The sequence below is a fragment of the Hemitrygon akajei genome, chromosome 4, assembly GCF_048418815.1.
Source record: "Hemitrygon akajei chromosome 4, sHemAka1.3, whole genome shotgun sequence".
Taxonomy (NCBI): domain Eukaryota; kingdom Metazoa; phylum Chordata; class Chondrichthyes; order Myliobatiformes; family Dasyatidae; genus Hemitrygon; species Hemitrygon akajei.
This window is the reverse complement of record NC_133127.1, coordinates 79906229-79926434: the sequence shown is the minus strand read 5'-3', so window position 1 is coordinate 79926434 and position 20206 is coordinate 79906229. Positions and strand designations below refer to the sequence as shown.

At 41.5% G+C, this 20206-nt stretch overlaps 1 protein-coding gene across 2 annotated transcripts in view; it reads left to right on the top strand.

Moving 5' to 3' along the window:
* The first annotated feature begins 5987 nt into the window (after nt 1-5987).
* tmem184c (transmembrane protein 184C) overlaps nt 5988-20206 on the top strand; it is a 32233-nt gene continuing 18014 nt past the window's right edge. Inside the window, exons 1-5 of one of the 2 annotated variants that reach the window (XM_073042928.1) lie at nt 5988-7030; nt 8009-8139; nt 8235-8271; nt 13664-13869; nt 14496-14570. In XM_073042928.1, the coding sequence (XP_072899029.1) occupies nt 6914-7030; nt 8009-8139; nt 8235-8271; nt 13664-13869; nt 14496-14570 (566 nt within the window). In that variant the 5' untranslated portion in view covers nt 5988-6913. Of the gene's footprint in view, nt 7031-7064; nt 7228-8008; nt 8140-8234; nt 8272-13663; nt 13870-14495; nt 14571-20206 lie in introns of those variants that run through there. The other variant, XM_073042929.1, reaches the window with a different exon arrangement.

Below are 20206 nucleotides of genomic sequence, written 5' to 3'. Positions count from 1 at the left end.
CATGACATCTGTTTCCTCCCGCACAGACACCATTTTGTTCACTTCAATAGAAACTGTGGTGATATTTCCAATATTTCAAAGGGACAAAGAAAACATGGGTCTGTTATGTAAAACTTTATTAGAGTATATTTTTCCAGGCACTGAATGGAGGACAGGAGAAAGTCCAGAATTAAGGTTTCTATGGTGAGACCAAGGTCCTAAGATGCAGCAATGCTGAATTGCTATGCGAGTTTATAGACAGTGGTGGATGTTTGAAAGGGGGTGTGTTGCACGATGTTATGCCGCAGGGATTTAGGGCAACAATGAAGGTCCTCCATTTCTGGTGCTGTTCAGGTCCTCCTTCATCATGTCAGAAGCTTCCTCTCAGTTTTCACTACTGTCAGTCATGTAAGTCCCAGGTGGAGACTCAGGAATATCATCGCATTCAGATGTAGAAGGATTCTTCATTGCTGGTTGGTAACAATTTTGTTTTATCAGTCGGGGTTGTTAGCCATGAGGTGAATCCCCAAACCTGGAGAATTTGTGGAACACTCTTAGTCTGTCCTCTACGCTTTGACCTGTTTAGTATGGATGACCCTGCCAAGAGTAGGGTCATCCATAGGTGGTGGGGTGGAGATACGTCCCTACCAAAGGAGGTGTAAATCATTCAATCCCTCTGCTAGCCTGTAGATCACTCTTGGGCAAGTTGTAACACTTGCTTAGCCCCTGATCAGGGTCATGTGAAGCCATGGGAGTAGGTGGTGGATAATCATATGAGCAGTTGGTGCGTATCACAAATCCTGGTTATGCAACCACTGATGACAGGTAGACACTACCTGAACAGTACTGATGATGGCTGGGGTCACCCATCTTATAAGGACACTGCCCACTTCTGTAGAAAAACTTGCTAAGAGCAGTCATGGTCATAGTCCATGATTGTCCACGTCATACGACATGACACATAATGATGATGATTCAACCAAGAGCCAAAGCATAAAGCCCTGACTCCAACCAACATAGCTCTCCCCGTCACTGAGGCACACAAAACCACAAGGTTGTGGTCCTCTTGGAGGGTTGCATGGTGTACCTATAATGTATTTCCATAAGACTGAAGATCCCAGCACAAATTCACCTCTCAAAAAATATTCCAAACAAAACATTTTCTCAGTTAATAAAGTTGACTTATTTCAGTATATGATCCTGAAATGTTTATGATTCCTTTGAATTGCATGTCATACTTGTCTGAGTTTCAATGACCAGTTTCAGGAATCCCAGAATAGTAAAATTGATTGTCAAAAATAGCAGATAAGCTAAATATCATAAATTACATAGTACCAAAAGTAGTAACCATGCAGAAGGTCAGGAAGCATCTGTGGAAGTAGAAACAGAGTTAAAATTCCATATCTGAGAGCCTGAGGAGTAGGTGGAGGGGGTGGATAGAATAAATGAAATACCTCTAATATCTTGGTATCAAATGACTTAAAGAGGCAGATTGAATAGGCTATGGGACATGCCCAATAGATGTGCTATACAAGAGGGAAAACCTTGGCCAAATTTATAAATTGCCAGTTCTGATAAGATGAAAAGAAACAGCAAATTGCCTGAAAGTTGAGGCATTCCATAATGTGTCAGTAAAAAGATGAGATATTGTCCCTCAAGTTTGCATTAGACTGTGTTGTAATAGTGCAGGAGGTCTTAGAAAATAGCTGAAAGTGGAAGTGGAATGGTGAGTTAAAGTGGCAGGCAACCAGAACTCATAGTTACTCCTGTGGACTAATTGTAGGTGCTCCACAATGTGACCATCCTCACAGCAACTGACCTCTCCAACGCAGAGGGGATCGTACTGTGAATACTAAAGACTTTACAGTAGAACGTTGCTTCTCATGGGAAGACTTTGTGTCCCCAGATAGAGGGAAGAGGTGAAAAGACAGCTGTTGCAAATCCCACGGCTTTATGGGAAAGCACCATAAGAAGGGGAGTGGTAGGAGACAATGGAAAAGCAGCCCAGGGAATTGAAAAGGGGGCAATTCCTTTGAAATGCTGAAAGAGAAGGGGGGGGGATATGTGCCTGGTAGTGGAATTTTGTGGAGCTGGCAAACACTGCTAAGGTTGACTCACTAAACGCAGAGGTTGAGGGGGTAAAAGATGAGGTTTATTGGAACTTCGCTCTTGCTCTCTTCAGGAAACAATGATCAGAAATAGCTGCAATGCAGTCAAGCCCTCAGTCCACCAAGAGTGATCTTAAGCCACCATTCAGGAAGAAGGAAGAATTTTAGGAACACCTGTGCAGGAAGTCCCAGCGTCATAGCAAATGTGACTAAGACAAAAGGAACTGGGAGGAGGCAGTAGGGTCCTTATAGGAACAGGGAGGTGGGAAGTAAAGCCAAATAACTAGGAGTTGCTCGCTGAGCCTGCCTCCAGCAGAGGGCCCTCAGCCCTCAGACCCACCTGATGTGAATGTGATAACTAGAGGGGTTTATATGAATGGTGAAAATGAAACAGTCAGGACAAATAAATTGGAAACCTCTAAAGTATAAAAGGGAATCCTATGTTTAAAATGGACCGGGGAGAAACAATGGAATCAGGGTAGAAAGAAATAATTTCAGTGGGACAAGAGGCTGAAACAAAGGGTGAGTCTGGATAGCCTTGAACAAAAGCTAGAAGTTAACTGTGCAGAGCAGGGGCACTCCAGGGTTGTAAACTATGGAAGGAAGATCTCCCTAGAAAATATGGCGGAAGACAATAGCTTTATGTTTGATGGTGGGGTAGTGGTCCAGCCAGCATTAAGTGGATGTGTCAGAGAGCTGATAGAATCCTCTGTAATTTCTTCCTGACCCCTCTATCATGGCATCTTATCTATTTCCGATACCTGCTCTCAGCCCTCTCCTCAGGATACTCAATACCTGTCCTTTCATCTCTTCCATTCCCAACTTCTAAGGACTCAGTCTTTTTAGGTGAAGCAGTGATTTGTTTCCATATTTTCCAATCCATTCTACTCTATTCAGTGTTCATGATACTACACTGGAGAACCTGAAAACAGGTCAAGCGATCTCTTTGTGGAGCATCTATGCTACAGTAGTGACATTCAGCTGCCACGTCAATTGTCCATGCCACTCCCACTCTGACCTCTGTTGGTAGCTTCCTGCAAAGAGAAACAACACTGAACAACAAGCTTGTGCAGCAACATGTTATCTGTTGTCTGGGCATGTCATAGCATGTAAGACTCCATATACAATTCTCCAATTAAAGGTACTCACTCGCTCTTTCTGTCTCTCACAGGACTAACCATTTCCACAAGTCATCTGTCTGTGATACTGGTCTGTTTTTCTCTCGGTTGCTCAGCATTTCTCAGAACGCTGCTTTTGCAGATGATACCGCAGCGTTAAGGCCAAGACCAACAGGCTCTGAGACAACTCCTTTCAGATTGATCAATACATATTGATCTGATTGCATATCTTACTGTACATACACGTATACAAAACAGTTACGTATACAATCTTCCCACAATCCTGATTGAGAAGTTGCAGAACCTGGGCCTCAGTCCCTCCCTCTGCAATTGGATCCTCGACTTCCTAACCAGAAGACCACAATCTGTGCAATTGGTGATAACATCTCCTCCTCACACCTCAGGGGTGTGTGCTTAGCCCACTGCTCTACTCCCTGTATACCCACAACTGTGTGGCTAGGCATAGCTCAAATACCAGCTATAAATTTGCTGACGATACAACCACTGTTGGTAGAATTTCAAGTGGTGACAGACGGCGTTCAGGAATGAGATATGCCAACTAGTGGAATGGTGCTGCAGCAACAACCTGGCACTCAACATCAGTAAGACGAAAGAGCTGATTGTGGACTTCAGGAAGGTTAAGATGAAGGAGCACATACCAATCCTCATAGAGGGATCAGAAGTGGAGAAGAGTGAGCAGCTTCAAGTTCCTAGGTGTCAAGATCCCTGAGGATCTAACCTGGTCCCAACATATCAATGTAGTCATAAAGAAGGCAAGACAGCGGCTATACTTTAGTAGGAGTTTGAAGAGATTTGGTATGTCAACAAATACATTCAAAAACTTCTATAGTTTTACTGTGGAGAGCATTTTGACAGGCTGCATCACTGTCTGGTATGGAGGGGCTACTGCACAGGACCGAAAGAAGCTGCAGAAGGTTATAAATCTAGTCAGCTCCATCTTGGGCACTAGCCTACAAAGTACCCAGGACATCTTTAGGGAGCGGTGTCTCAGAAAGGCAGCGTCCATTATTAAGGACCTCCAGCACCCAGGGCATGCCCTTTTCTCACTGTTACCATCAGGTAGGAGATACAGAAGCCTGAAGGCACACACTCAGCGATTCAGGAACAGCTTCTTCCCCTCTGCCATCCGATTCCTAAATGGACATTGAAGCTTTGGACACTACCTCACTTTTTTTTAATATACAGTATTTCTGTTTTTGTACTTTTTAAAATCTATTCATTATACATAATTGATTTACTTGTTTATTTATTATTGTTTTATTTTACTAATTATGCTAGATTATGTATTGCATTGAACTGCTGCTAAGTTAACACATTTCACGTCACATGCCAGAGATAATAAACCTGATTCTGTTTCTGACAATCTTAGTATTTTTGTAATATACTCCCACATTTCCCTTCCTTATTGCTTATAGGTTGTGATGGGGACGCAACATATAGATTTTTACTCCCATGGATGTAAGAAATAAAATAAATACAAATAGAAATATTAGCCATGCTTACCATAGACAAAGTGTCACCTAACAAAGATATTCCCCTTCTACTACCTATTCCTCCCCATTCCTTCTCTGCAACTGAAAGCTGACTTATTTTCTCTCTTTCCAATTCTGATGCAGGAAATCTGATCTCTGAAATTTGATGCCCACTGGCTGGTACTGGGTGTCTGATTCTGCTCACTGTTTGATGCCCACTGGCTGGTACTGGGTGTCTGATTCTGCTCACTGTTTGATGCCCACTGGCTGGTACTGGGTGTCTGATTCTGCTCACTGTTTGATGCCCACTGGCTGGTACTGGGTGTCTGATTCGGCTCGCTGTTTGATGCCCACTGGCTGGTACTGGGTGTCTGATTCTGCTCACTGTTTGATGCCCACTGGCTGGTACTGGGTGTCTGATTCTGCTCGCTGTTTGATGCCCACTGGCTGGTACTTGGTGTCTGATTCTGCTCGCTGTTTGATGCCCACTGGCTGGTACTGGGTGTCTGATTCTGCTCACTGTTTGATGCCCACTGGCTGGTACTGGGTGTCTGATTCTGCTCACTGTTTGATGCCCACTGGCTGGTACTGGGTGTCTGATTCTGCTCGCTGTTTGATGCCCACTGGCTGGTACTGGGTGTCTGATTCTGCTCGCTGTTTGATGCCCACTGGCTGGTACTGGGTGTCTGATTCTGCTCGCTGTTTGATGCCCACTGGCTGGTACTGGGTGTCTGATTCTGCTCGCTGTTTGATGCCCACTGGCTGGTACTTGGTGTCTGATTCTGCTCGCTGTTTGATGCCCACTGGCTGGTACTGGGTGTCTGATTCTGCTCGCTGTTTGATGCCCACTGGCTGGTACTGGGTGTCTGATTCTGCTCGCTGTTTGATGCCCACTGGCTGGTACTGGGTGTCTGATTCTGCTCGCTGTTTGATGCCCACTGGCTGGTACTGGGTGTCTGATTCTGCTCGCTGTTTGATGCCCACTGGCTGGTACTGGGTGTCTGATTCTGCTCGCTGTTTGATGCCCACTGGCTGGTACTGGGTGTCTGATTCTGCTCGCTGTTTGATGCCCACTGGCTGGTACTGGGTGTCTGATTCTGCTCGCTGTTTGATGCCCACTGGCTGGCACTGTCTGGGCCTTAGCGAATGCAGATCCAGCCCAACGAATCACTCTAATCACGTGACTGATTGTGCCCACCCTCTCTGTTTACGTCACCCATTCCTTTCCCGGCTGCTGCATGATTGACAGCAATTCTCGCCATTCAGAGCGTAGTTTGGGTTGTGACGCCACGGGGTGGTGACGATTCGTGGTGAGGAGCTGCTCGGGAAAGACGTCTATTCACCACCAACTGGGCTGTGTGAGGATGGGGTCGGAGTTCGATCAGAGTGTCCACTAAACTGGGCAGGACCGTTCTGTTTTACCGAGAGGCTTGGGCCTAATGTGTTTCCGGAGACCCGGCACCAGTGGTACCTTCAGCGCCGACACCGTTCCCGTAGCAGGAGCTCACTGTTCGGAAAGTGTCCAGTGGCCAGGGTGCCCCCTTGCAGTGAGGAAGTGGTGGTCAGGGTGCCCCTTGCAGTGAGGAAGTGGTGGCCAGGGTGCCCCCTGTAGTGAGTAAGTGGTGGCCAGGGTGCCCCCTTGCAGTGAGTAAGTGGTGGCCAGGGTGCCCCCTTGCAGTGAGGAAGTGGTGGTCAGGGTGCCCCCTGTAGTGAGTAAGTGGTGGCCAGGGTGCCCCCTGTAGTGAGTAAGTGGTGGCCAGGGTGCCCCCTTGCAGTGAGGAAGTGGTGGCCAGGGTGCACCCCTGTAGTGGGGAGGGTGGGATTGAGACAGCTGTAGGGGTGAGCAGAGGGTGCGGTACAGGAGGCAGTATACCGAAGAGGGGAACTAGGTGTTTTGCATCCACTGTAGAGAGTACGATGTCCGTGATTTAGACAGGGAGGGTGCTCTAGGGGGGTGGGTGGAGGGAGGTGAAGTCTAGGAACAGGGTGAACTCCACAGCGCGGATATCCAGATATCAAGGCCTACACTGTTGATAGTTTACAGGGGTAAATTTGTTTATCATGGTGAATGTTTTCGGGAAGGACAAGCTGTGCCAACCAAGTTCAATGGATCCATATTGGAAAGTGTAATACACGTTCTGCTACATGTGGATTCAGTAAGGTCTGATCAACTGAGGTGTATTGCGTGAGAAAGGTATACCCATATCCTAGAGCCATGGCGTGCACCTGTGGGAATTGGAGACAGTGGATCCGCCCCTTGGTTGTAGTCTTGTACATAGTAGGTGTAGCTGTTGCTATTCCTCTCTGTGTCTGGGAGCTGCAAAAATCTGAGGTATTGTGATGGTCTCATTCAATTTCATTTTAAGCTATTTTTCCTTTAAAACAAATTGCACTTAAATGTAAATGCTCATATTTAGTACACTTGCGTAGCAAGTTGAATGAAGTGGGATGTTGGATCTTCAGCACTGCTGATAGTAATCTGGAGGAAGTGATCAAAATTTGTCAATGCAGTTGGACTTGAGGCTTTTGGTAAGCATACTTTATATGTGGACAAGATTTATTCGAAGGAGAAAGGAATATGATATTTTTTATCAAAAAGGCTGAAGAAGATGGGCTGAATTGGGAGATTGTAAAAGGGGGAAGGGTATAATAAGGGGCAGCAGTTTTTGGCTGGAGGGAAACACAAAGAAAAATACACACATTTTGAAGAGGCTCAATTTGCTTTAGCTCCCTACTTTGAAGAATTCCATCAATGAAGCAATGTTGCTTATTCTAGTCTAGTGTGGCTTTCTCTTTTTTTTTGTTTTTTTTAACGTAGTTCAGTCTAGTTTTTGTACTGTGTCATGTAACACCATGGTCCTGAAAAACATCTCATTTTTACTATGTACTTTACCAGCAGTTATGGTTGAAATGACAATAAAAGTGACTTGACTTGACTTATTGGTAGAGACAAGAAAACTTTTCCAGAAGTTAGTTGCTATTCAAAAGTTGTTCCTGGTTAAGGGTTATGCGACTGATAAAGACCTAATGAGAATCCAGCTTCCATATTTAAAAAAGCCAAATCCATTTTTCTGGCCGGAAATTATTTTTAGGTGGATATATTATAAATATGGGCATTAGAATTTATGATAAAATATAGTATCTGTGTCAAAAATAATTGTTGCATAATAAGTTATCTCCATTCCATACATGTCACTCAAAACTAAACTTGCTATCAAATTATTTTTCTCCTGTTGAATTACCAGTTTAAAAAATTGTTTGTGTCCATGGTATTTTATTTTCAGTAATATTTTGCTATTTTTAAATCAAGGTCGGAACTCACAATAAAGCATGGTTCACTGCAGGTATTTTTGTGTTTATGACTATTCCGATATCGCTTTGGGGCATCTTGCAACATTTAGTACATTATACTCAACCAGACTTACAGAAACCAATAATAAGGTACACCATAATTTTTGATTTTGCTACTTTCAAGGTACGTCTGAAGAAATTGCTGAATATTAAAAAGTGTGACATAATTTTCTATCCCTCTGCAGGATCCTGTGGATGGTGCCGATATATAGTTTAGACAGTGTAAGTAATTTTAAAAACACTGAATATTTCTTATTGAGGATTTGCTGGTTCGTGTTTAATATTAACTAATGGAAAGGCATTCAGATTAATACAATTGAAGAAAAGTAATTCAAGATATCTAATTTTAACAGGTTCTTTGATCCTTATAATGAAATCTTTGATTTTCACCCAAGATCTTCAGTTTTTACAGTCTGAGCACATAATTTTTAAATTTGTCAAATTGCCTCACATTTGATAAAGCTGGGTTTGAAGTGAAGTCATATTATGGCAAGCAAGCATACATTTTTTGCAGTTTTTATGCAAATGAGTTTATTTTAAGAAAATTAGCTCATCCAGCCATTGAGCTGGTTGATGGTGAGTTGCACTGTGTGTCTGAGCTAAGAACAAACATTAATTCATCCAGCTATTGACCTAGTTGATGGTGAGTTGCACCATGTGCTAAGAACAAACATTAATTCATCCAGCTATTGACCTAGTTGATGGTGAGTTGCACCATGTGCTAAGAACAAATAGACTTTGTTATACAAAAAAATTTACTCAGAACACAGTCAACTTTTAAAAAGCACAAGGAGATAACTGGTATCAGAAATTACGTCAAATCCTCCCAGTGGCTGAGAATGGCACTGTCAGTATGAGCAGACAAAAAAAAACTTACTCACTTTGTTTGATCATACCTCCTTCCATAAGAAGCTAATTTTCTCAAAGCCCCTCTTAGCAAATTACAAATCCATTTGTAACTTCTCACGTTACTCGTAATCTTAAACATGTGACCTTCTGAATTCATGCCAAAATTTCGCATAACTCCATATTTAGATTGTTAAAATCAGATTTCTGCCATATCCCAATTCTCTGGGCAGCCATTAATGTAGTTAATCACGTCATTATCTAGTGCCTCACATCTGTTGGTCAGATAAATAGGATGCTTTAGTTTTGTGCCACTTTTCCCTCTTAAATACAGTTCACTGTCTTAACATCAAGTTACAGAGTATTCCATTATTTTCTGTTTTCATGTCAGATTGCTTGCCTGAGCCTAGTTATGGAATTTTCTCCAGCAAAAGCAAAGTTATTGTCTATATACACTTGCAATTTGTGACTCAGTCTGTCCCTAGTAAATGCTTCTGGATGAATTAAACTATTCACAATATCTAAATCTTGTTTAATTTTGAGCTAATCTTCTACTATCACACAAGATACTACACTCAACCTTCCTTTGGTCCTCCTGCTTCAGAACCTCTCTTCCATACCACCCTCACTTCTGAATTTGACTCTGCCAATTCTCATGTGACCTATTCCTCTACTTTTCTCCAGCTCAACTTTGTTCTCTCTCCAGCTGTTGTGCATGGCCATTCCCTACAGCAGTAATTTTTTACAGTGGGCTGGTGATGGGAGAAGGGCCATAACCCTCTGCTGGATCATAGAATGTTTTAAAATGGGTCAAAATCAATTATAAAATGCAAAGAAGAGACTTATTGCTGTTCTAATAAGGAATAGTTATTGTTTATACAGATTGAAAGTTCAAAGTAAATTTATTATCAAAGCACGTATATCACTATATACAACCCTGTGATTGATTTTCTTGTGGGCATACTCAGTAAATCTATACAGACAGACAGACATACTTTATTGATCCCGAGGGAAATTGGGTTTCGTTACAGCTGCACCAACCAAGAATAGTGAAGAAATATAGCAATATAAAACCCATAAATAATTAAATAATAAGTTAATCATGCCAAGTGCAAATAAATCCAGCACCAGCCTATTTGCACAGGGTGTCTGACACTCCTAAGTTTGATGGCCACAGGTAGGAATGACTTCTATGACGCTCAGTGTTACATCTCGGTGGAATGAGTCTCTGGCTGAATGTACTCCTGTGCCTAACCAGTACATTATGGAGTGGATGGGAGTCATTATCCAAGATGGCATGCAACTTGGACAGCATCCTCTTTTCAGACACCACTGTCAGAGAGTCCTGTTCCACCCTCACAACACCATTGGCCTTATGAATGAGTTTGTTGATTCTGTTGGTGTCTGCTACCCTCAGCCTGCTGCCCCAGCACACAACAGCAAACATGATAGCACTGGCCACCACAGCCTCATAGAACATCCTCAGCATCGTCTGGCAGATGTTAAAGGACCTCAGCCTCCTCAGGAAATAGAGACGGCTCTGACCCTTCTTGTAGACAGCCTCAGTGTTCTTTGACCAGCCCAGTTTAAAATAATAACCATAACAGAATCAAAGCCAGAACGTCCAGGTAGGGTGTTCAACCAGAGTGCGGAAGGCACCAAACTAAGCAAATACAAGAAGAAGAAACAACAACAACAATAATAAATAAATATTGAGAACATGAAATGAAGACAACTTGAAAGTGGGTCAGTTGGTTGTGGGAACATTTCAATAATGGGGGCAAGTGTAGTTATCCCTTTGGTTCAAGCGCCTGATGGTTGAAGGGTAGTAATTGTTCCTGAACCTGGTGGTGTTGAGTCCTGAGGCTGTTGTACCTTCTTCCTTGTTAATTTTTTTAAAAATTTCTTTTAAATAGTTCCAATGGAAATATTTTCAAGGTTTGTTCTTGTATTAGTGGTTTTATTGCTGTAATCATTAGATTTGTAATAAACTAGTTGTTGTCACATGGGTAAAGTACTTGATTAAAGTGGATTGTCTTAAAAAAAACCTTAAAAACCAGTGTCCTAGAACATGCTGTTTGTTATGTTGTCTTTACTCATTTAAACCCCAAAGATGGAATGTACTTTCTATACATTTGACACTCATATGCCCTCTACCTTTTGATTGCCACTAATATGAATTAACTGGAACAAGGTTTGATCGGCCTTTCAAATATATTTTTTGGTATTGATTTGTATTTCATTCCAGTTATTGATTTCCCCCAGGAAAGGGAAAGAACTTTTAGCATTAGACCTGATAAAGCCCATTCAATTTTGTGGTTTCAGTAAAAGTATTGTTATTCTTAATTCAACTTGTACAAGCTTTCTTCATAACTCTTTGGTTCTAGGAAGCAAGCTATTGAACTTTCTTTAAACTACCTCCAATTCCTACAAGGAGTCCAGAACCATACCAGTACTCCAAATGTGGTATCACCATTGCTGCATGTAGCCATAGCACAGTTTTATTCACACACCACCTCCTTTGTAATTCCATTTGTTTTCTTAATACTGTGTACATGGCACTCAGATGTCTCCATCTGTATAGTTATGTGAATTAGACTTCTTTCTAGGAAGTTCCCCACATTTTTCTTCATCTACCAAGTTTTTGCCACTCACTTTTCATAGTTTATATCTTTTGAAGATTCTGTCATCACAATTTGCTTTCCCACTTTTGTTTTGGCAGCAAATTTAGCTGCAGTGCTGTCCCTTTTAAGTCACTAAAATGATTATAGATAGCTAAAGTCCTAATACTTATTCCTGTGGCACCCCACTCGTTAAGCCATTCACCTATTTATCCCACATCTCTTATGTTAGCTAACAAATTCTTGATGCTAATGTATTGTTCCCAATACCACGAGTTTTGGTGCAGTGACCTTTCAGGAGACACTTATTGAATGCCTATTGGAAGTTTATCTACTGGTTCTTCCTTGTCACTGTAACTGCGATATCCTGAAAGAACTCTAATAAATTGCCCTTTCACGAAACCATTTGACACTGTTGATTGAAAGTGTATTTTAGATTTCTAATACAATACTACCTAAATGGATTCCAGCATTTTCCTCAATGACATCTTCTACTAACTAATCTATAAATGTGCTTTTTGTCTTCTTCCTTTCTTGAACATGGATGCTAAATCAACAGCTTTCCAATGCTCTGGGATACACTTTGGAAGATTATGACCAATGCATTCCGTAGCTCTATAGCTATAACATTTAAGGTCCTTGGTTGATAGCCATCAGCTTTAGGCAAATAATCTTAGATCAAATGCCACTACTTTCCTTGGTGATTTACTTAAGCCCTGTGACTTTTTTACTTTGAAGTTCTATTTCCTATAAGGTACCTTAAGCTATTTTTGAAGACAAATTTAAAAAATTGAAACAATTTGGAGGAGTGAGTCAAAGAAATGTATTTTAGAGCACATTTGGAGCACAATGGAATTGTTTAAGGTAAATTGCTGTTATGTGGCTCCGTTTTCCTTACAACCCAATACTTGGAAGCCTCAGGTATATGTTTGTAACAGATTAGAATTCAGGAAAGTAGAAGTAAAGCATATTCTGAATACAGTAGATCCCAGTTAATTGGGACACATTGAGACCAGGACAGCGGCTGCCCTGTCTAGCTGGAAATAGAAACATAGAAAATAGGTGCAGAAGTAGGCCATTCGGCCCTTCAAGCCTGCACCGCCATTCAGTATGATCATGGCTGATCATCCAACTCAGAACCCTGTACCTGCTTTCACTCCATACCCCCGATCCCTTTAGCCACAAGGGCCATATCTAACTTCCTCTTAAATATAGCCAATGAACCAGCCTCAACTGTTTCCTGTGGCAGAGAATTCCACAGATTCACCACTCTCTGTGTGAAGAAGTTTTTCCTCATCTCGGTCCTAAAAGGCTTCCCCTTTATCCTTAAACTGTGACCCCTCGTTCTGGACTTCCCCAACATCGGAAACAACCTTCCTGCATCTAGCATGTCCAATCCCTTTAGTTAATAGTTAATAAGATTTTTTTAAAAGGCAGACTACAGTTTAACTGAGTAACAAATTATGTATTTAAATGAAATGCAGAACAAGCTAGAACTTACCAATGCTACTACAGTAGAGTAAGACTATATTTGTTCCCAAGAATGATCTGCAGAGGAATTCATCCCATTTATGCTGCCACATAGGATCATTTTTTTTCAGCTTGTGTCAAATCTTTTTGTGTCATCTTGGCAAGGGTCTGAATTTCTTTAAGTCGAAATAAAAATACAGAATGATCAAAATCACCATTTTTTTAAAAATTGGTGTCCATCTGCCCAGATGAATAATGTAACCCAAGCATACACAACTGACGCTATTTTAAAAGCTGTTCATTCTAAGCACAGTGTAGTGTCTAACAGCCATAGAAGTGTACATGACTGACACTAGTTAGATACTGTTCAGCAGCAGTCTCCTGTCCCTGTTAAGCAGCATAGTGCTCCAAATAAATGAAGGGAATCCCAGCTACTTTCTCAATTAGATTAGATTTTTGTTCTTTGAGTTGTCCCAAATCAGCAGCTATCTTGATCATTTGATGGCCTAATTAACCGGAATCCACTGTATTTGAAAGGGGTCCTATATTATGTAGATTCTTAAAAATCAAATTTGAAGTACCAATTGTGCAACAGTTTGATATTTAGTCATACCTATGATATGTCTAGTATGGTAAAGTCTAATTTGCTTGTATACCATCATTTTCTTCTTGATCAGTGGATAGCTCTGAAATACCCTCACATCGCTATATATGTTGATACATGTCGGGAATGCTATGAAGCATATGTCATCTATAATTTTATGATCTTCCTGCTGAACTATTTGACCTATCAATACCCAAACTTAGTGATGCTACTGGAAGTTAAAGATCAACAAAAACATCTACCCCCTCTCTGCTGCTGTCCGTCTTGGCATATGGGAGAGTAAGTAGCAATCCTTCAACTGTTTACACATCTCTTAAATGTAGTCACTAAAATGTCAGTTTTGCTACAGAAGATGAAATTTTTTTTAAAGTGCTGGAAATGCAGGTCGTTTTAATTAAAAATTTAAACTAACAATTGAGTACATCCCATGCATAATTTTTTTTAAACTTTAAAATTGTCTATTTGAGTTGTACCATGTATTGCATGTTAAATGTTTTTCGGTGTTGTAGATTCAGTTCCACAAGATCCTTTTTTTCATAATATCTTATTTTCAGATTATAAAAACTTACACTTGCAGGGAACAGAATATGTCCTCAGTACTGCATGTAGTTTTTTGTATTAAACGTGGGTTAGTTGCCAGACTCTTGCCTCCCAAGTCTCAAATATTTTGATTCAAAGTTCTACAGTGGAGATTGGAATGAAAAGCTTAGGCTAATAATACCAGGAGACCAGTTCACTGTTGGTATTGCAAACTCTATAGTGACAGCAGTAAGATCAGGGTTGAGCAGTGAAGCAGCAGATCTAATTAAAGGGAGTGCTTTTCTATTACTTGCTACATTCATAGTTTTGTGTTCCTAATGAATACAAGTTCTGACAGACATTTTTGCATGTGCTTTACTTGATAGGGTATTGCTGTTCAGGTGCAAGCTTGGAGTTCTGCAATACACAGTTGTCAGACCTTTTACAACAATAATTGCTTTGTAAGTAATGTTTTGAAGGAATGAATGAAAATATTTACCATTGTTTCTTTTGTTTATGTATGACTCCAAACCCACTTTAATCACCACTTTTTTCGAGTTGAATATGCTAAATTAGTTTTAAGCTCTTTTTTTAAAATGTTGTTTATTGTCACAATGTCTGTGAACATCAAACTTGTAATCTGTTTTGCTAGTCTGGCATCAGACAACAACTGTCATGGCCTGAATAGCTGACTAAATGTAGTTGAGTATGGGGTATGCTGATGTTGGTTATACTTACCCTTGCAGTATGGGGTAGATGCTGATGTTGGTTATACTTACCCTTGCAGTAAATTTGGAGGGCTTTGCAGAGTCATCATCTATTCAGTGTCTTGAATTTCCTGCTGCTGAAGCACGCAGGAGAGAAGGAATCACTACTTTGTGCTCAACCATGAATTTTATGACTGTCCAGAGTCTTGGTCTTCGAATACCCTTTTCCTCAATCTAAGATTGTGCTGATATATTAAAGGCAGTGACATCATCATTTACCTTCACTGAGGGGCAATTCCCAGGACATGAGAAAAGGTTTGCATTTTCCAGGGTTGCACTGCACACCTACAAAAGTTTGGGCACCCCAAGAGATTTGAGCTCTCAAGATAACTTTTACCAAGGTCTCAGACCTTAATTAGCTTGTTAGGGCTGTGGCTTGTTCACAGTCATCGTTAGGAAAGGTCAGGTGATGCAAATTTCAAAACTTTATAAATACCCAGATTCCTCAAACCTTCAAAAACCAGCAGCCATGGGCACCTCTAAGCAGCTGCCTAGCACTCTGAAAATAAAAATAAATGATGCCCACAAAGCAGGAGAAGGCTATAAGAAGATAGCAAAGCTTTTCCAGGTAGCCATTTCCTCAGTTCATAATGTAATTAAGAAATGGCAGTTAACAGAAACGGTGGAGGTCAAGTTGAGGTCTGGAAAACCAAGAAAAATTTCGGAGAGAATTGTTCGTAGGATTGCTAGAAAGGCAAGTCAAAACCCCCGTTTGACTGCAAAAGACCTTCAGGAAGATTTAGCTGACTTTGGAGTGGTGGTACACTGTTCTACTGTGCAGTGACACCTGCGCAAATGACCTTCATGGAAGAGTCATCAGAAGAAAACACTTCCTGCATCCTCACCACAAAATTCAGCATCAGAAGTTTGCAAAGGAACATCTAAACAAGCTTGATGCATTTTGGAAACAAGTCCTGTGGGCTGATGAAGTTAAAATGGAATTTTCTGGCTGCAATGAGCAAAGGTATGTTTGGAGAAAAAAGGGTGCAGAATTTCATGAAAAGAACACCTCTCCAACTGTTAAGCACGGGGGTGGATCAATCATGCTTTGGCTTGTGTTGCAGCCAGTGACACGGGGAACATTTCATTAGTAGAGGGAAGAATGAATTCAATTAAATACCAGCAAGTTCTGGAAGCAAACATCACACCGTCTGTAAAAAAGCTGAAGATAAAAAGAGGGTGACTTCTACAACAGGATAATGATCCTAAACACCTCAAAATCCACAATGCAGTATCTCAAGAGGCGCAAGCTGAAGGTTTTGCCATGGCCCTCACAGTCCCTTGACCTAAACATCATCAAAAATCTGTGGATAGACCAGAAAAGAGCAGTGCATGCAAGACAGCCCAAGAATCTCACAGAACTAGAAGCCTTTTACAAGGAAGAATGGGCAAAAATCCCCCAAACAAGAATTGAAAGACTCTTAGCTGGCTACAGAAAGCGTTTACAAGCTGTGATACTTGCCAAAGGGGGTGTTACTAAGTACTGACCATGCAGGGTGCCCAAACTTTTGCTTTGGGCCCTTTACCCTTTTTGTTATTTTGAAATGGTAAAAGATGGAAATAAAAAAGTAATCTTGCTTAAAGTATTAAAGAAATGTGCAATCTTTAACTTAACGCCTTTTGGAAATCAGGTCATCTTTTACTCGCTTAGCTAGTCACAGTAACAGAAATTTTGACCGGGGTGCCCAAACTTTTGCATGCCACTTTGTTTTTGGAGGGCAGTGGGGGCAAGTTAGTAGAGGATTGATTTATTATTGTCATGTGTGCCAAGATTCAGTAAAAACTTGGATCTTGATCTTGTGGATACATGCATTATCTACAGCTAGGCTACTGAGGTTTAATAGACAGTAGGTGCAGGAGTAGGCTATTCGGCCCTTCTAGCCAGCACCGCCATTCACTGTGATCATGGCTGATCATACACAGTCAGGACCCCGTTCCTGCCCTCTCCCCATATCCCTTGACCCCACTATCTATAAGAGCTCTATCTAACTCTCTCTTGAATGCATCCAGAGACTTGGCCTCCACTGCCTTCTGGGGCAGAGCATTCCACATATCCACCACTCCCTGGGTGAAAATGTTTTTCCGCATCTCTGTTCTAAATGGCCTACCCCTTATTCTGAAACTGTGGCCTCTAGTTCTGGACTCACCCATCAGCGGGAACATGCTTCCTGCCTCCAGTGTGTCCAATCTCTTAATAATCTTATATGTTTCAATCAGATCCCCTCTCATCCTTCTGAATTCCAATGTATACAAGCCCAGTCACTCCAATCTTTCAACATATGACAGTCCTGCCATTCCAGGAATTAAACCTTGTGAACCTATGCTGCACTCCCTCAATAGCAAGAATGTCCTTCCTCAGATTTGGAGACCAAACTGCACACAATACTCCAGGTGGAGTTTCACCAGGGCCCTGTACAGCTGCAGAAGGACCTCTTTACTCCTATACTCAATTACTCTTGTTATAAAAGCCAGCATGCCATTAGCTTTCTTCACTGTCTGCTGTACCTGCATGCTTGCTTTCATTGACTGATGTACAAGAACACCTAGATCTCATTGTACTTCCCCTTTTCCTAACTTGACTCCATTTAGATAGTAATCTGCCTTCCTGTTCTTGCCACCAAAGTGGATAACCTCACATTTATCCACATTAAACTGCATCTGCCATACATTTGCCCACTCACCCAACCTGTCCAAGTCACCCTGCATTCTCATAACATCCTCCTGACATTTCACACCGCCACCCAGCTTTGTGTCATCAGCAAATTTGCTAATGTTACTTTTAATCCCTTCATCTAAATCATTAATGTATATTGTAAACAGCTGCGGTCCCAGCACCGGACCTTGTGGTACCCCACTGGTCACAGCCTACCATTCCTAAAGGGACCCGTTAATCACTACTCTGTTTCCTGTCAGCCAGCCAATTTTCAATCCATGTCAGTACTCTGCCCCCAATACCATGTGCCCTAATTTTGCCCACTAATCTCCTATGTGGGACTTTATCAAAAGCTTTCTGGAAGTCCAGGTACACTACATCCACTGGCTCTCCCTCGTCCATTTTCATAGTTACATCCTCAAAAAACTCCTGAAGATTAGTCAAGCATGATTTTCCCTTCATAAATCCATGCTGACTCGGACTGATCCTTCTACTGCTATCCAAATGTGTCGTAATTTCCTCTTTTATAATTGACTCCAGCATTTTCCCACCACTGACGTCAGGCTAACCGGTCTATAATTCCCTGTTTTCTCTCTCCCTCCTTTCTTGAAAAGTGGGACAACATTAGCCACCCTCCAATCAGCAGGAACTGTTCCTGAATCTATAGAACATTGGAAAATGATTACCAATGCATCTACGATTTCTAGAGCCCCCTGTTTAAGTACCCTGGGATGCAGACCATCAGGTCCCGGGGACTTATCAGCCTTCAGACTCAACAGGCTATCCAACACCGTTTCTTGCCTAATATAAATTTCCTTCAGTTCATCCTTTACCCTAGTTCCTTTGGCCACTATTACATCTGGGAGATTGTTTGTGTCTTCCCTAGTGAAGACAGATCCAAAGTACCTGTTGAACTCATCTGCCATTTCCTTGTTCCCCATAATAAATTCACCCGTTTCTGTCTTCAGTGGCCCAATTTTGGTCTTAACTGTTTTTTTGCTATTCACATACCTAAAGAAGCTTTTACTATCCTCCTTTATATTCTTGGCTAGTTTACTTTCATACCTCATTTTTTCTTGGTGTATTGCCTTTTTTGTTATCTTCTGTTGCTCTTTAAAAGCTTCCCAGTCCTCCGGTTTCACGCTCATCTTTGCTATGTTATACTTCTTCTCTTTTATTTTTATACTGCCCTTTACTTCCCTCGTCAGCCACGGCCGCCCCTTACTCCCCTTAGGATCTTTCTTCCTCTTTGGACTGAACCAAAGGTTTGGGTGTACAGTCACCATAGGCTGAGTTTCCATTTGTTTTGAAGACTCATTCCACTCCAGGGCTGACAACGATTGAGTATTGTGGGACTGACACAGCATTGTTTGATGTCAGTCTTCACTGAGAGTAGTTCTGTTGAGGAACAAATTAACCATCATAGCATGCATGCCATATAACAATTACAGCACGGAAACAGGCCATCTCGGCCCTTCTAGTCGGTGCCGAACGCTTACTCTCACCTAGTCCCACTGGCCTGCACTCAGCCCATAACCCTCCATTCCTTTCCTGTCCATATACCTATCCAATTTTACTTTAAATGACAATACTGAACCTGCCTCTACCACTTCTACAGGAAGCCCGTTCCACACAGCTACCACTCTCTGAGTAAAGAAATTCCTCCTTGTGTTACCCTTAAACTTTTGCCCCCTAACTCTCAACTCATGTCCTCTTGTTTGAATCTCCCCTACTCTCAATGGAAAAAGCCTATCCATGTCAACTCTGTCTATCCCCCTCATAATTTTAAATACCTCTATCAAGTCCCCCCTCAACCTTCTATGCTTCAAAGAATAAAGACCTAACTTGTTCAACCTTTCCCTGTAACTTAGGTGCTGAAACCCAGGTAACATTCTAGTAAATCTTCTCTGTACTCTCTCTATTTTGTTGATATCTTTCCTATAATTCGGTGACCAGAACTGTACACAATACTCCAAATTCGGCCTTACCAATGCCTTGTACAATTTTAACATTACATCCCAATTCCTGTACTCAATGCTCTGATTTATAAAGGCCAGCATACCAAAAGCTTTCTTCGCCACCCTATCCACATGAGATTCCACCTTCAGGGAACTATGCACCATTATTCCTAAATCACTCTGTTCTAACTGCATTCTTCAATGCCCTACCATTTACCATGTTTGTCCTATTTGGATTATTCCTACCAAAATGTAGCACCTCACATTTAACAGCATTAAACTCCATCTGCCATCGTTCAGCCCACTCTTCTAACTGGCCTAAATCTCTCTGCAAGCTTTGAAAACCTACTTCATTATCCACAATGCCACTTACCTTAGTATCATCTGCATACCAACTAATCCAATTTACCACCTCTTCATCCAGATCATTAATGTAAATGACAAACAAATGCCATCAGGACACATACAAAATGGGCATAAATTTCAGTGGACAGCCAAATTTTTAGGGCGTTTCATTGTGTTTTTCAGCTGATGAATTAAAAGCTGTAATGAGGTTGAGAAACGCCACATGTGGTGGCTCGTGGTGAACCCAATGTTATGCTAAAAAGATCATGTTCACTATGATCTTTTTAGGTGAAATCTGCAATACAATTTGGGGTGCAGCTCCCCAATCTCTAGGAGCAAAAGGAGGTTGAGAAGATTGCTGACTTTCCCTTTAG